Source organism: Palaemon carinicauda, chromosome 10, assembly GCF_036898095.1.
Source record: "Palaemon carinicauda isolate YSFRI2023 chromosome 10, ASM3689809v2, whole genome shotgun sequence".
Classification (NCBI taxonomy): domain Eukaryota; kingdom Metazoa; phylum Arthropoda; class Malacostraca; order Decapoda; family Palaemonidae; genus Palaemon; species Palaemon carinicauda.
The window spans coordinates 159,232,529-159,251,069 of record NC_090734.1 but is presented as its reverse complement, the minus strand read 5'-3'; the positions used below and the strand labels follow the sequence as shown (position 1 = coordinate 159,251,069).

Below are 18,541 nucleotides of genomic sequence, written 5' to 3'. Positions count from 1 at the left end.
CAGGACTATTGGTTTTGCTTGTAGGGCACTGATCTAAAAGGCCTTGTTCTTGTGACACTGGCACAGGACTATTGGCTTTGCTTGTATGAGAACAATATAACATGCCTTGTTCAATTGCCATTGACACAGGACTATTGGTTAAGCTTGTAGGACATCGATATAAAAGGCCTTGTTCATGTGACATTGGCACAGGCTTGTGTTTTCCTCATATAGGCATATAATGGTTTAAATCTTGCGACCATGATATATGTGGCTGTGCGCCACTCTTGAAAAATAGAAAAAGGCCCAGCTTCTTTTTAAAGTTGTTCAGAATCGGTCCTGTGTTTTCAGCGCGAAACGGATGAGTCTATGAAGACTTACCCTAAGAATAAATCTTATGTGTTTTGCCGGAAGGAGAGAGAGAGAGAGAGAGAGAGAGAGAGAGATTGTTTGCACCACTGAGCGGAATGATCAATCATTCCTTCCCCCCCGTGTAATGCAATGGCCTGTTGTATCGATTAGAAATATGAAGGTTAGGAATGAGACCTAATTTGGACCAAGGGGACGGTGAAAGTCAACGAATGGTCTTTAGATCATCTCATGAGAATCGTACCAGGAAAAAAAATTACTGCCTTTCAAGTACCTTTTTAAATTATCTGGTGTCACCATTTAGTATTATTATTACTAGGCAAGCTACAACCCCTAGTTGGAAAAGCAAGATGCTATAAGTCCAAGGGCTCCAATAGGGGAAAATAGCCCAGTGAGGAAAGGAAATAAATAAATGATGAGAACAAATTAACAATAAATCATTCTAAAAACAGTAACAACGTTAAAACAGATATGTTCTATGTAAACTATCAATTACGTCAAAAACAGATATGTCATACATAAACTATAAAAAGACTAATTTTGTAAAATAAAACTGAAATACAAAACTTAAGAGATTTTGGACGATGATGCCTTGGCTCAGAAGATGACGACAACCTTTCCCTCGTTCCGCTGGCTTATCGTACGTCTGGCAGCCACGGCTGCACTATTTACCACATTGATTGACCCGTTCAGAATGTCACAATCGGACGAAGGCTTTTTTGGTAATTGTTTTACTTCGGTCTGGAATTCCAGCAGAAAGGTTTATCTGTCCCAATATCCTTTCTTTTATTTTTTTTTTCTGGAAGCTAGCACGCGAACATACGCTATGTTTACGTTCTTGCGAGCTTTGAAGGGTGGCTGTCTGGACTCCACATTAGTCCCATTCAAGAAGGTTGAAAGCTGCGTTATGAATAAAGGAAATCTAGTGATATTTGGGTTTGATTTTAATCCTTTATTACACACATTATATATTTGTGTATATATGTATATATCATTCATACATGTACCGTGCATTGTGTATTTGATATCCTTCCGTGAAAACCTGTGTGTATTCTTAACATGGATTTTAAGGTCATCCTTCAAGAGGCTTATGTAATCTCCGAATACCATCTTCCATTTTATTTGATTGCAATCTTTTCTATGGATGTATACACTTTGTGCTATAGTTATATCCCATATTTAGAGCATATAAAACCCTTCATAGGTCTAGTTCAACTGGAGGTAAATGACTATAGCCTGACAAAGGTAAACCACCTTTCCTAAGATGTGTAGAATGAAGTATAGTTTAAATGGCTGGACAGCAATGTTTATACTTACCTTTTATTATTATTACTTGCTAAGCTACAACCCTAATTGGAAAAAAACAGGATGCTATAAGCACAGGGGCTCCAACAGGGAAAATAGCTCAGCGAGGAAAGGAAAAAAAGAAAACATTTTAAGAGCAACAATATTAAAATAAATATCACTTAATAAACTATAAAAACTTTAACAAAACAAGAGGGAGAGAAATAAGATATAAGATAGAACAGTGTGCCCAAGTATACCCTCAAGCAAGAGAACTCTAACCCAAGACAGTGGAAGACCATGGTACAGAGGCTATGGCACTACCCAAGATTAGAGAACAATGGTTTGATTTCAAATGTATCCAACTTGTATAAAATTGACATGTTCAAAATTTTTGGATCCCTAATAATAATTATAGCTAAAATCCTTTGATTTTTGTCATAAAATCCAGATGAGAGATCTTTCAATTTGCATAGTCATATTTCACCAGAGGTTCTTCCTTATAGACACATTGCTTCCTATAGTTTCACATAAAATAGTAATGAGGAACTTTTTAACCAATCATGAGCACTTATTTATAATTTAACCAATTCCAAGGTCTAGAATTCATCTGGAATAAATGAAAATGATGGCCTTGTAAGGTCATAGACATACCACACTTCAGAAGGCTTGTAAAACTTTTTTAAAAATTAAGGTTGCAGCTTGGCTTTTTTTGTAAATTGAATAAGGGGACTTATCTTCCTGTTCTATTGGTCATTACTTGAAAAAGATAAAGTATTTCTTTTAGTAATTTCAAAAATTACACTTAAATTCTACTTTTAGTGGTGGAAAAAAGAATCAACAGCAATGTTCTTACATTTTCATATCTCTACTATCAGTAATCTATTAACAAACACTAAATAAGGATAGGTTTAAATCAGACACAGTTATAATTCTCTTCTTTTGTTATTATTTCATTATTCCGTATTTACATACCTACAATAACTGCCTATATTATTTGGATCATATAAAGCAGTCACACAGGGAAGAATTATATACCAATAATAATTCTCTCTCTCTCTCTCTCTTTCTCTCCATAGACATTCTGTACAATAATTATACAAAGAAAACATCTTGTCAGATAAATCTTATTAACAAAGCAACCGGGACGAAAAGCGGCCCGCCCCCCTTTCCAAAAAAAAAAAATTATCTCAACAGTTTGGAAGATGCATGACGGATGTACGAATGGATGTCGATGGCTATGTATGGATGACTGGATGGATGTACATGGGGCCGCAGCAGCCCAGAAGGCCAAATTCAGTGTCCCACGGTGATAGCGAGTGATCGTGACGATGGTGAAAACGGTAATGGCGATCGCGTGAAGGTGATGAGTATGAGGATGATGATACAGAACCATGAAGAAGAATAAGAAGAGGAGGTTGACCTTACAAAAGAAAAAAAAAATCTTTAAAAAAGCCGGGTCAGGCCCCCACTTTGAAGTTCAAGGTCACATAGGGGGGGTTACATCACCCCCTGGAATACCTTAGCACTAAGAAAAAAAAAATCACATGACAAGAAGAGTTAGTTATAGCGAATAAAAAAATACCTTTTGGGCAGAGATAAGCGATGACTGAGAGTCGTTCGAGGTCAGCGTAGGCGACCTCGCGCCTACCGTGATGTGATCATAACTAAATTTTAGTTATTACTTTGTGACACTGACGACTGAGTCATGTTAACAAAAAATACATATACACAGAGTAATGACTTTCTCTCACTCATCCCAGCCCTATTTATGTATATATATATATTTATGTATATATATTTACGACAACTGCTGTGTCTCCCTATCATCCACTCTAAATATCACTTGGTCATATAACACTACTCAAACTCAGAAAAATAAAACATTTACATTATCCAATAGGCCTACAAGCATTCCATTTCCTGTCATCAAATATTTATAATCAACAATCAAGGCATTGGTAGGTGAGAGAAATGAAGAGTAACAAGTAATTTCATATCCTAATAACTGCTGCTATACTCATCATTTTAACAACAAAATAACAATCACTCGTGATGCAATCCGCGTGTTACAAACGCGACTCAGAAACCATTTAAACTCGCAGACGTTTTCCAGAGACACCTTTTCAAAGTACAAAGGTGAGGAAAAACCTTCATGATATCCGCCATCATCATCGTGTACGCTGGGTCTTCACTGTTGCAACGAAAGCTTGACGTGTACCAAAACTTTTACTCCAAGGTGTTTTATCTTCAGTTGCATCCAAGCTATTCCTTTGCATACTTTCTTGTGGAAATTTTCAATTTTGCAGCACTGTATCCTCATCACACTTTATCGATACGACAAATTTTCCAATAACAAAAATGGTCATCAGCTTTTCACAAACAATTTGAAATGGAAGCCAGAGTTCGGTCATCGAACCACAACATAAGAGGAGAAATGTTTGCAATATTGGCTAGGAGAGAACTGTATATATATATAATCATTTATATATGTGGGTTTGTATATATAAGATATCTGTTTAGCCTCTGTGGCCGTAAGCCGGATACCAGGCTTGCTTTACATAGGTCTTTACCCTACTGCAGAGTCACCAAGGGAGGGAAGAATTGAAACAAATGGGAGGGAAAGGGAGGGAAGAGGGAGACAAAGGAAGGAGGGGGTGATGATGAAAGGAGGGAGAAACATAAAAGGTGAGGGAGGGGAGGGAGAGGATAACACAGTCCTGTCCCATCGTGGGGCCTTCTTTTCGCCACATATTCATTATTATCATTATTAATTATTATTATTAATTATTATTTATTTAATATTTATTATAACATTCGCGCAACAACATGAATTGATCGACTAGAAGGTACTGGGGGTTGTTGGGCCACTCCAGTCAAGGTGGTGGTGGTGGGTGGCGTGTGGGTGGCAGGCGGCGCAGCAATGGGTGGATGCAGGATCCAGCCCACGGCTAACACCAACGATACAAGCAACAGCAGCGGCAGCAGTAGTAGCAATAGCATTAGCAACAGCAGCAGCACCAACTGTACTCAAGACAGCTAAGGAGACTTTTTGCTTACTGGCACATTTTCACCATCGCCTCTCCACCACCAACTGCAAAATTCAATTCCATATATACCAAAGATGACCATGGTTTTCTGCTGCTCATAATGTCTTTATGAAACTCAAAATGGAGGAGAGTGAAGCAGCAGCTGCTGCTGCATTGTTCACAACAGCACATACATATTACCAGAGAACAAAAAACACCACTATAAAAAGTCTGAATAAATTAACAAATGAAATATGGGATATGTTGCTTGGTGTTTGTACCGCCTGCACATCTGACTCTGCCGCCCGCCCACCCACTTTATCAACTGGTGGGGTGGTTCGGCCTTGATCCCTGAATGTGCAATTGCTGCCAAGGGGCGCTGGTGGGCGTTGGCGGCGGGTGGGGCCCTGACTAGAAGATGGGCGCTTGATCCATCCGCAACCAGTGCTACCAGCAATCATCATCTTCTTCAACATCATCACCGCCAGCAGCGTCGTCGTCATCATCTTCATCAATATCTCAGCATAACTTCAATAGCCTAGCAGCCCAAATGTTCGGCCGCTCTTCGTCTCTTCTCTTCTCCCGCCGCCGGCGGAGGAGGAGGAGGAGGCTTAGGCTTGTAAGCGGCGGCAGCCACCCTGGCAAAACCATGGGGATTCATTAAAGCTCGAGAGGGTATCATAGGCAAGCAAGGAGACTTGCCGCTTCCTCTTTTCCCACCATGGGTAGCGATTGGGTAGCTATTCGTAGTAACAGTACTAGTAATGGAGAAGCAGCCCCTAGTAATGGCAGCACTGTCCTTCACGCACAGTCGTGAAGAGGTCGCTTTTCTGGTGGCGGAGGTGGTGGTGGCTGTAGGCGAGGGTTGCGACCCTGCGGGCACCTACAGCCATGGCTCGTGCAACGCTGATAAGTCGTTTCCACGACTCGGCGTGCCCCTGTCAGAGGCCAATAACACAATAGACACGGCAAAGGAATTGACGCCACTGCCATACACGCCCAACTGAGCATTGCATGCGGGCCTCCGCAGGAACAAGGATGATCTGCAGCTACAGCAAGACCATTTTCACCATCCTTACCACAGTGGTAAAGGACACCCTTAACACAGCACAGACACGACGCATAGTCCACAGCAGCTGCGGGCGAGCAGAGGCACTTGTTACGACACAGCCAAGCGGCCGGAGGAGGGCGCGGTGTCGTGCAGGCTTCGCACCTGCATCTACCACACCAGGAGCAGATAATAGACTCCCCATCACTAGTGTCATCCCGTCTGCCCTTGGTAAAGGTTAGAGCTGCCGGCTGTTTACTGATGACAGGAGTTCTACTTCCGCTCTGCTGAAGTGTCGCCGCTGATGACGACGAAGAAGTAATGTTCGTTGAAATAGAACTTGTAGTAATAGAAGAGTTGTTGTTGTTACCGCCCTTAAAGGGCGCCCCAGTCACGCTTCCAGTAGGCGACATGAGCTTTGTTGGTCTCTTTCCGCTGGTGCGGGCGGGGGCGCCATGCACCAAGGCAAGGTCCACAAGGGTTCGTCCGCTTGATGGAGACGATGAAGAGGACGACAATGAGGACGAAGTGTGGTGATGGTGGTGATGATGAAGGTGGTGGTGTTGTGGTCGCGAGCGAGGCGCCACACGGTGCTTGAAGGGGGTGTCAACATACAAGTTGGTGGTGCGTTGGTGGTCGGGGCGGGGCACGGAGAGGGTGATAGGGCTGCCCTGGGGGCTGGTATTGGTGGCTGACCCCCCGCAGCCCCCCGCGCCGCCCCCGCCTTGACTGCGGCCATCCTGTGACATCACCGTCCAGCACACAAGATGAACATCATGTCCTCAGCCTCCGCTCCACAGGACTCTAAAAACGAAAAGAAAGAAAATATGAGTTTTCCGCTTCAAAGAACAGGGCAATTATGTTAAAAAATCAACAGCAGTTTATTATTAATTTTTTACTATTTATTGCAAGGACTTAATGTTTTATCAGAAATATCTCTCCTAAAAATTAAAGACAATGGTTCATCCAACTTTAACCACAAGTCTGAAAGTGTTTCCTATCACAGTGAAAAGTCCTACTGTCTAGCCTATGACTTCCTTATACATATTTGAATGAGTCTACCTCAAAATAAGCTGGAAATACTTAAAACAAAACTCAGAAAAAAAAGTTGAAATATTGCAGTAGGCGAGTTATTCATATCCATTAATTATATGCCATACACCATAATCTATGAATGTAATGTGTGGGTATATAAGAGAGGAGCTTTGGAGTCTTCTGAAGCGCATTGATGAATGGAAGAGCAAAACTGGCAAAACAGGATCTCCAGAAGGGCGTGGTAACATTTCCATTAAAAATAATCTATTTTTACTTTCAAGGAAAAGCTAACTCAACCATGTCCATTAAAAAAGAAAGTCGATTTTATTTATCCCAAGGGACTAAAAACTTGTAACCCCAGTAAACCATGAATAGAATAGAAGCAATTTTGCGTTTTATAACATATATAACAGGAAAAAAGTGACCACATACACCATGAATGTAGATATTGCCACACAATTAAATGAATCCTCTTCCCAAGTGTTACCACCCCATTTTCTGGGAAAGCCCTTACGAATGTCTACACGCATTTCAGTCTAGGGTAATTCCTGTAAATGGCAACAATGCCGTTAACGTCTACGCTCTCCCCCACCCCCTCCCCCCATCCTGCGCTCCCCAAAAACATGCACCACCCTCCATACAGGGATCCAGGGATCCCATTTTCATCCTCCGACAGAAACCACAAACAATAATTAAAAGAGAATGGACGCCATCCGCCTCCTGTCAGAGGGTACCAATACCATCCTGATAGGACTCCCCCCCACCCTCCCCCCCCCCCCACAGCTGGTTCGCCCCCCTACCTTTTATGATAGAGATGAATGGACTGGCACATTTGGTAGCCATAGGCCTATGAGCTACACATTGCTAGCTAAGCTACAACCCTAGCTTGAAAAGCAAAATGCTACAAGCCCAAAGACTCCAACAGGGAATAATAGCCCAGTGAGGAATGGAAATAAGGAAATAAACGATATAAAAAGTAATGAACAATTAAATTAAAATATCTTGAAAAACATTAACATTATAAAAGATATTACACTGAATATGCTATGAAGTGTATGTTTCACGCTTTTAATGTTATGAATGCACGTAGATTTTACATGCTGGAAAGTATATGCCTCGCCTGTAACAAAATGGCATATAGGCCTAGTTCTCTTTCAAGCAATGCTATGCATGTAAATAAAAATGTTCCGTAGGCCTACGAGCAAATGAACATATGCACGCTTTAGTCCTACACATTATTATTAATATTATTACTAGCCAAGCTACAACCCTAGTTGGAAAAGCAAGATGCTATAAGCCCAAGGGCTCCAACAGGGACAAAATAGCCCAGTAAGTGGGGAAAGCGATTGATTTGGAATAAGAAGATAAAACAAACACCCATTTGAGACTATGCGCTTATGACAGGACCCTAGAACCACTGTGACATCCGTAGGACGAAAATCGGACAATAACAGGAATTCATTTCAATAGATCCTTTACGCCACGTCCGGTTCGGTCGACTGTGGGAAGTGGGAGGAAAACATAGGATTTATAAAGGCAATTGGGAAGAAACTACAAAGGGTATAGTCTCTCTCTCTCTCTCTCTCTCTCTCTCTCTCTCTCCACGGACTCAAAACACACCTTCCACCTAGTAAATACCTAGAGAGAGAGAGAGAGAGAGAGAGAGAGAGAGAGAGAGAGAGAGAGAGAGAGAGAGAGAGAAGTATTGAATTAAAAGCTCAAGACAGACAGAGACTGACTGGCGAAATCTAACCGAAGCCCTTTGCGTCAATAGGCGTGGTATATATATATATATATATATATATATATATATATATATATATATATATATATATATATATATATATATATATACAGTTTCTAGTCCACTGCAGGACAAAAGCCTCAACCATATCTATTCATGTCTGGGGTCTGGCCAGTTTTCATCACCACGCTGGCCAATGCGGACTGACGATGGTGGGAGACTTTCCACTCACGATCTACCTTGGAAAACAAAAGCTAGACATAAAGAATTCACAACTAACAAAAAAGTTATATTGAAATCCAAACAAAAATATCCACAGAATTAAACACAAACTTTCCCAAATAAGACTATTGCATTGTGCTATAATGCAGCGCCTGGCTGAGGTTCGCCTGTCCCTTAACGATGTGGAACAGGATGAGAGAGAGAGAGAGAGAGAGAGAGAGGGGATTTCGTGGAAGCTACCAGAAGCCTGCGTTATGGAATGTAGGCCTATATATCAAGAGAAATACATTACAACTGAAACAAAAACAAAACAAAAGACAGTCGTAGTAGGTTTGTGATGAGGATATGGGTGAGGAGTAGGACTCTAGGAGTAGTAGGGAGTAGTGAGGAGTGAGGAGTAACACAGGGTAGGAGGGATAGAGAGGACTGAGCACAGCGGATGTCGGCCACTCAAGTAGAACTCTCACACTTCCTTTCTCACACTACCTGCCGGGGAAGAAGGGCATATGACCCGCTTTCCGCCATAAAGCTCACATGCCTAAAGGGAACACAGAAGAGGGAGAGCCTTAGGAGAGAACACTTTGTTTTTTTCTGAAGGAATTCAGGAGAACAGGAAACCCGCCAAATCCAAGGAAATGATCAGGATCTCTCCCTCCCCTCCCCCTCACTCCCTACATCCTATGGAAAGAATGAAATGGGTGGGGGGGGGAGGGTAGATATTTGTGTATATAATCGTCTCGACATTACTATCGAGTCGAATATGAATTCAAACACACATATGCTCTCTCTCTCTCTCTCTCTCTCTCTCTCTCTCTCTCTCTCTCTCTCTCAATAAAAGTTTTAGTGTTATTGGCTACATACTACCCTTGAGCCGAATATTAATTCAAACTCTCTCTCTCTCTCTCTCTCGATAATTTTAATGTTATTGGCTACATACACCCCCCCCTCTCTCTCTCTCTCTCTCTCTCTCTCGATAATTTTAATGTTATTGGCTACATACACCTCTCTCTCTCTCTCTCGCGATAATTTTAATGTTATTAGCTACATACACCTCTCTCTCTCTCTCTCTCTCTCTCTCTCTCTCTCTCTCTCGATAATCTTAATGTTATTGGCTACATACACCCCCCCTCTCTCTCTCTCCAATAACGTTAATTCGTATTCATAGCTATGAAAATATTGTCTCTCGCTCTATATAAGACAAAGGCCTATATATCTGAAATTATTTCTTGTTATACATGAGAAACCACATTGACGTTTTAAATCAATAATAATTTGAAAAAAAAAAATTGAATTTACCTTCACAACTCAAATACAATCTATTTCAATTTACATTCAACTCAAACATACAGAAGGCTTCTTTTTTCCAAACTTAAATTTGTTAGTATCTTAATTCAATCAATTTCAATCTAACCTAAGCATTTATATTTTGATTAAAATAACTCAAAAATTTTAATCTTTATCTAACTCAACTAAATCCATATAGACTGATCTGAACACAACTAGATAAAACACTTTAACTTCAAAAAGGTGATTTTGAATTAATGTCATCTCAACATTTTTCGATTTTCAAACTCAATCTAAACATTTCTCGGTATTTAACTAAACACAAACTCAACCTAAACATTTCTCGAGTTTCAACTAAACCCAAACTTAACCTAAAATTCGATATTTTCAACTAAACCAAAACTTAATCTAAACATTTCTAGAGTTTCACCTAAACCCAAACTCAACCTAAACATTTCTCGAGTTTCAACTAAACCCAAACTCAACCTAAACATTTCTATATTTTCAACTAAACCCAGACTCAACCTAAACATTCATGGATTTGCAACTAAACCCAAACTCAATCTAACATTTGTCAGTTTTCTCCTAACCCAAAACTCAATATAGAAAGTTCTGCATTTTCAACTAAAACCAAAGTCAGTCTAGACATTTGTCGATTTGCAACTAAACCCAAACTCAATCAAAACATTTATAGATTCCCAACTAAATTCAAACTCAATCTAAACATTTGTCAATTTGCAACTAAACCCAAACTCAATCGAAACATATGTCAATTTACAACTCAATATAAACATTTGTCAATTTGCAACTAAACCCAAACTCAATCTAAACATTTATCAATTTGCAACTAAACTCAATCTAAACATGTGTTGATATTGAACTAAACCAAAATCAATCTAAACATTTGTCGATTTGCAACTAAGCCTAAACATTTCTTGATTTTCAATTAAACCCAAACTCAATCTAAACATTTCCCGAGTTTCGACTAACCGAAAACTCAGTATATACATTTCTTGATTTTAATGTAAACACCAACTCAATCTAAAAATTTCTTTGATTTTTAACTACACCCAAACTCAATCTAAACATTTCTTCGATTTTTATCAAACCAAAACTCAATCTAAACATTTCGATTTTTATCTAAACCCAAACTCAATCTAAGCATTTCTCGATTTCCATATAGACACAAACTCAATCTAAACATTTCTCGGTTTTCAACTAAACCCAAACTCAATCTAAGTTTTGTATTTTCAACTAAACCCAACTCAATCTAAACATTTCTCAATTTGCAAATGAACCCAAAAAATTGTAGACATTTCTCACTTTTCAACTAAACCCAAACTCAATCTAAGCATTCCTCAATTTTCAACTACACACAAACTCAATCTAAACAAAATCATTAGAAACATTTCTCGATTTTCAACTAAACCCGAAATCATTATAAACATTTCTCGATTTTTAACTAAACCCAAAATCAATGTAACATTCCTCAATTTATCAACTAGACCCCAAAACATTCCTTAATTTTCAGTTAAACAAAAAGAAAAAAACATTTTAAACAATACTCAATTTTCAACTAAACACAAAATCATTGTAAAAATTTCTCGATTTTCAACTAAACCCAAACTCAATCTAAACATTCCTCAATGTTCAATTAACCCAAAATCATGATAAACATTTATCGATTTTCAACTGAACCCAAACTCGATCTAAACATTTCCCAATTTTCAATTGAACCTAATTTCATTAAAAATATTTCTCGATTAACAACTAAACCTAAACTCAATCTAAACATTTCTCAATTTTCAACTTAATTCAAAATCATTATAAACATTTCTCAATTTTCAATTAAACCCAAAATCATTGTAAAAAATTTTCAACTAAACCCAAACTCAATCTAAACATTTCTCAATTTTCAACTTAATTCAAAATCATTATAAACATTTCTCAATTTTCAACTAAACCCAAAATCATCGTAAATATTTTTCAACTGAACCCAAACTCAATCTAAACATTCCTCAATTTTCAACTGAACCCAAACTCAATCTAAACATTCCTCAATTTTCAACTGAACCCAAAATCATTATAAACACTTCTCGATTTTCAACTAAACCCAAAATCATTATAAACACTTCTCGATTTTCAACTAAACCCAAACTCAATCTAAACATTCCTCAATTTTCAACTAAACCCAAAATCATTATAAACACTTCTCGATTTTCAACTAAACCCAAAATCATTATAAACACTTCTCGATTTTCAACTAAACCCAAAATCATTATAAACACTTCTCGATTTTCAACTAAACCCAAACTCAATCTAAACATTCCTCAATTTTCAACTGAACCCAAACTCAATCTAAACATTCCTCAATTTTCAACTGAACCCAAACTCAATCTAAACATTCCTCAATTTTCAACTAAACCCAAACTCAATCTAAACACTTCTCGATTTTCAACTAAACCCAAAATCATTATAAACACTTCTCGACTTTCAACTAAACCCAAACTCAATCTAAACATTCCTCAATTTTCAACTAAACCCAAACTCAATCTAAACACTTCTCGATTTTCAACTAAACCCAAACTCAATCTAAACATTCCTCAATTTTCAACTGAACCCAAACTCAATCTAAACATTCCTCAATTTTCAACTGAACCCAAACTAAATCTAAACATTCCTCAATTTTCAACTAAACCCAAAATCATTATAAACACTTCTCGATTTTCAACTAAACCCAAACTCAATCTAAACATTCCTCAATTTTCAACTAAACCCAAACTCAATCTAAACACTTCTCGATTTTCAACTAAACCCAAACTCAATCTAAACATTCCTCAATTTTCAACTGAACCCAAACTCAATCTAAACATTCCTCAATTTTCAACTAAACCCAAAATCATTATAAACACTTCTCGATTTTCAACTAAACCCAAACTCAATCTAAACATTCCTCAATTTTCAACTAAACCCAAACTCAATCTAAACATTCCTCAATTTTCAACTAAACCCAAAATCATTATAAACACTTCTCGATTTTCAACTAAACCCAAACTCAATCTAAACATTCCTCAATTTTCAACTAAACCCAAACTCAATCTAAACATTCCTCAATTTTCAACTAAACCCAAAATCATTATAAACACTTCTCGATTTTCAACTAAACCCAAACTCAATCTAAACATTCCTCAATTTTCAACTAAAGCCAAACTCAATATAAACATTTCTCTATTACCAACTAAACCTTATTTATCATCTTCTAGTTTGCTTGAAGTTTAGGCCTATATAGTTTACATATGAGGTATCTAATTTTATGTTGTTACTGTTCTTAAAATATATTTTGATTGTTCTTTACATCTGTTGTAGTTTGTTTATTTCCATGTTGCCCTTCCTCACTGGGCTATTTTCCCTGTTGGAAGCCTTGAGTTTATAGCATCATGCTTTTCAAACTAAGATTATAGCTTAGTTTTTAATAATAATAATTGCTCGAAACTAAACTAAACTTGAACTAATTTAAACACGCGTCTATCTTCAACTTCAACTATATAGGCCTACAGTAGCAGTGAACATGTCCTAGATTATTATCAAGAACCTACTAAAATGAATGTAACCTTTTAATTATTTTATACAGTTATCAAAGCTATGGCAACTGCTGAATTTCTTCGAGTACCAAAGAGATTTCTTCCTCCTGGAGAAAACATAGCCAAACACACACACACACCAATTTATAGTCCCATTCAACACTTGGTTTGAGTTCTTCAAATTATTAATATCACGTAAAAATCGAAAACATTTTAAGCTTGAAATCCAAACGAGATAAGTAGGTTATTGAATAACGGTTTAGAAATGTTAAAACTGAGAGAGAGAGAGAGAGAGAGAGAGAGAGAGAGAGAGAGAGAGAGAGAGAGGCAGACTGTTACTTACAGGGAAGCCTCTGTCACACACACACACACATATATATATATATATATATATATATAAACCACATTAATTATTTATATCTGGAATTTCCAGGAGAAAATCCTACTAATTCTCAGACAATAGGCCTACATAAGTCTTCAGATTTCCCCAGTAGGCCTTGGCGCAGATAACGCATCATAAATCATAATCAACAGAGAGAGAGAGAGAGAGAGAGAGAGAGAGAGAGAGAGAGAGAGAGAGACCACATACAGGTCGCTAATCCATTTATTAGTCTCATAAACACAAGCATTTCTATATAAATATAGGTATGGGAACACATATGCCTATCAAACTCACCCCCCCCCCACACACACAAATTTTCAAAGTCAAATTCATACTATGGCGGATCACAATATCACAATACGTGTTAAATAGTAGACCAAATTAATTAATCATATTTAACGTAATCACTGGACTAGTTAATTTCGAAACATAGGCCTATATAATTCTTGGGCGCACGGACTTAATATATTCTTTATTGTCACAGTTACGCCAATTATCATTTTCTTATAATTAAACTTTGTTGCCAATGAGAGAGAGAGAGAGAGAGAGAGAGAGAGAGAGAGAGAGAGAGAGTTATTAGGCCTATTTTCCAAAACTCAGCCTAAACATACATGAGAAATATAAAATATTTGCTCGCATATGTATATAATCAAAATAGGCCTAAAGGGTATATGAATACTATACATGAACTTCCTTTCTTGTGTTATGATACATATACACTACACAAACATACTTCCGGTTAATGTATACCTTCACTATAGTCAATTCTTTTTAGTGAGGCGTATTTGCACTGACTCGCAACGGTGCCCTTTTAGCACGGAAACGTTTCCTGCTCTCTGATTGGTTAGAATTATCTTGTCCAACCAATCAGCGATCAGGAAACTGTTCCAAATTAAAAGGGCACCCCTGTGAGTCGGTGTAAATATGCCCCAATGAAAAAAAATTGACTATAGCTACGGTTCATGGTAATTAAAAAGAAATTAAAAAAACTATATACTTATTTTTCCATTTCAAAAGGAGAAAATAACTATAAGCAAACATGAAAAAAATAGAAAAAAAAATATTCTTACCTAAAATATAATCATAAAATTATATTACCAGTACCTTTACTAACGTTGATAACTCAAATTAATTTAATATTTTTTATCCATATTCATAAAATAACTATTCTGATACTGATAACTTCAAATTATAAGACTAACGGTAGTTAGTGTGATATCTTTTTTATTATATAATAATTATCATCAATAAAAAAAACATTTATAATTATAAAAAAAAACTGCATTAACAATGAAAACATAAACTAAGGTTAATAATTCTATCAAAGACGTTTAATAATTTCATTAATCCAAAAGTAATATTGGACAAGTGATTAAAAAAAATTGTAGCCTAAATAAATTCTACAGATATCTTGCAGGCTCAAAAATATTTATAATTTTGGGATAAAGCATAGTGAATTTAGGCCTATATGCCAACACCCGCCCCCCCTTAAAGATACAGTAGTGTATACACTTACATCCCAAGGTTGATTTAACCAGTCACAGACTGAATGGTTTTCAACTATTAAGGCAGTCTCAGTGTTAAAGGTGATGTACCCTGATTGAAAGGCACAAAAACGAGTTTGTAAGTTTGTATTGGCATATATATATATATATATATATACATACACACACACACACATATATATATATATATATATATGAGAGAGAGAGAGAGAGAGAGAGAGAGAGAGAGAGAGAGACTATTTTCATTATTACAAAAGAAACCATTATATATATAAACCATTCCCAACCAAAAAATAGACAGCAACTATATATATTTTTGTAAAAACTGATATGACTCAATTTCCATCCGTTCTCTTAAAACGTAAACAAAACATAAAAAAAGAAGATATATTAGTTAGTCCTATAAAGATATATAATTTTAGAATACGAAAAAGAATATAGGCCTAGGGTCCCTCCCCCACCCGCTCTCAAAGTGCACTCACTGACTTCATGAATGGTAGTTTGGGGGAAGAAGAGAGTTGGCTTATCAAGTGCTCAAGATAAATAGATTAGAACATTCGTTACTTGTGTTACTGGCACACCATAGAAGAGATTACTCTCTCTCTCTCTCTCTCTCTCTCTCTCTCTCTCTCTCTCTCTCTCTCCATGGATTCTCAATGCCATTCTATATACTACATACAAATCTAAGTTTTGTTTTCTAGAAAAGCTCAGTATATATATATATATATATATATACACACATATACATATATATATATATATATTATACACATATATGTATATAATTAGATAAAATTAAAACTACCCAGAATTATAAAATCATAAATAAATAGCTCCAAGGAAGTGTAAACTACAATATATATATATATATATATATATATACATATATATATATATATGTGTGTGTGTTAAGTCGTTACTGTGACATACCTAGTAATAATATTAAACATTGATTCTATCATCTTGTTAAACATTATACACGCTACGTTAAAATACCAAAATAATCGTTAATATAAAAAAAAAACTAAACTGAACAAGGGGATTCCGCAAACACATTCAACTATATGAAAAGATATTTCCTACAGAAAACAGAACACGTTATATCCTATACTGTAAAACTTTAATACATAAATCTGTTCAGAAATTAATAATAATAAAAAAAAAACTTAAATTAGCACATAAAACATGCAAGCAATTTCTTAAAATATAGACGTGCACTGTGAGCAGCCAATTCAATCAATGTGACATCTCTTCAAAACCATTCAATGTACGAGTTGTGGCATCTCTTCACAACCACGATCTCACACGGTTGTATATATATAAAATAGGTCAAATTCATCATTCATTTCACAAGTCTAAAAATATAGTTTTGGTTTTCCATTGCAATCAATTCCATTAGTTTTTCAAATTCAACTGTTGTCACAAACCAAGAAAATAAAATTCTACGGGAATAACACACCACTTTTCATGTCGGTAGAGCTATAGGCACTCAATATTTTGTCTATTCCATTTCTACACAAAATGTTCTGGGTGAATTCCATAGAAAAGGTAATATGAAATAGATTACCGTCTTTTTATATATATATATAAAATATATACACGGTTATATATAACATATAAACAGTATGTGCTCATCAATTTTCCAAAAAGAAGGTAAATCGATCTATTTTCAAATGTGGTCTTCACCAGACACTATCACTCTTATGTTTGTTTGCTGAACGTTATATAAATAGCTTCTATAAAAAATAATAATAATAATAATAATAATAATAGGCACTGTGGACATCCTCGCTTTTTTGCCTTAATTAAGATACAAATATCAACTCTTTATATTTGTTAACGAAAACTCACAAACTCTACTTTCTTCTGAATGTGGACATATAAAATTATCTTTCTTTTTCTTCATTTTATCTTCTAATTCTTCCTTGTCCCTTAATAATCACACATCACTCGAGGGGGGGGGGGGGAGGGGGAATTACACAGACTACTGTAATATATAACTCTTTAATAAAAGTAATTCTAAGAGAGGGAGAATTCATATATATAAAAAAACCCAGACTGATGTTAGTGGCGACGCACCAACCTCCCTCCCTCTCTCTCTCTCTCTCCTTCCTTCTTCCACCACACATGCTCCATATTTCCAACACTAACAGACACTTCACCACTGTTTTCTTCGCCTTTGGCCCTAGCTGCGACATCGTTTAATGCAACCACTGTGTGTCCTGTCGTCGTCTGCGACGGGGGGGAAGGTTTGTGTCCGGTACTCCTTGCGATTGAGTCCTTTTAGAAATCTCTCCAACGAGGTTTTTATGAATGGGAGATGGATGGTGTCCGTCATTGAATGAACGGCTGCTCACTTAGCACGGCCATAACCTCCCTTCTCGGCCCACTTACCTATTTCCACAAATGTGCATCAGTAGTTAAATCCACAACGAGCACAGTTCGACAGTCGAGAGCGGTAATCGACGGTAAAATAATCCAAAAAATGGCTATAATCCTTGCGAGTACACAGCAGAAGTGTTCACCCTCTCAGAGTTGGACCAAATATGGACCCAGGAACGATCAGCGGCGTCAGCCCAGCCCAGGCCAGACACGGACGGGCGAGTCCAATGTGGATCGGAGGGGGAGGGAACTGCTCACTCACATCCTCAGCCTCGCTCCATTCTCTCTAAAGTTCTTTGCTCGAATTAAAATACAGGAGGCAGTACAGGATACAGAAGCGTCTATTTTGCCTTATAACGACACCATCAATAGCCCTCCAATTGACAATAGTACGTATTAATCCAAGGTAAAACAGTACAGGCAGAACATAACTTTTTTTTACGTATTATTTCACACATCAGGAACAATTTTAAATATCATTGAGATTTAAAAGTTTATCTATGATTTAAAGTCCTTGAATAACAAGGGAAACAAAAAATATGCAAAATTTCACACAATAATGAGGAAAGGTGGGCTCACCACAAGCAACAGGCGTTAGTTTCATTCATAAGAGCGGATCCTCCGCTGCCAGCCGTACGATGTCACACCACCACATTCTGAAATACCGAAACCATAGAAATAATATATGAATTGAATG

At 37.1% G+C, this 18,541-nt stretch overlaps 1 protein-coding gene across 1 annotated transcript; it reads right to left on the bottom strand.

Annotated features, from left to right (window-relative positions):
- Positions 1–2,558: 2,558 nt before the first annotated feature.
- On the bottom strand, positions 2,559–18,046 carry sty (sprouty). Its single transcript, XM_068382102.1, has 2 exons — positions 17,857–18,046; positions 2,559–6,513 (listed from the first exon to the last, which is right to left on the bottom strand). The coding sequence occupies exon 2, from the start codon at positions 6,456–6,458 to the stop codon at positions 5,463–5,465; it is 996 nt and encodes a 331-aa protein (XP_068238203.1). The 5' UTR covers positions 6,459–6,513; positions 17,857–18,046; the 3' UTR covers positions 2,559–5,462.
- Positions 18,047–18,541: the final 495 nt, after the last annotated feature.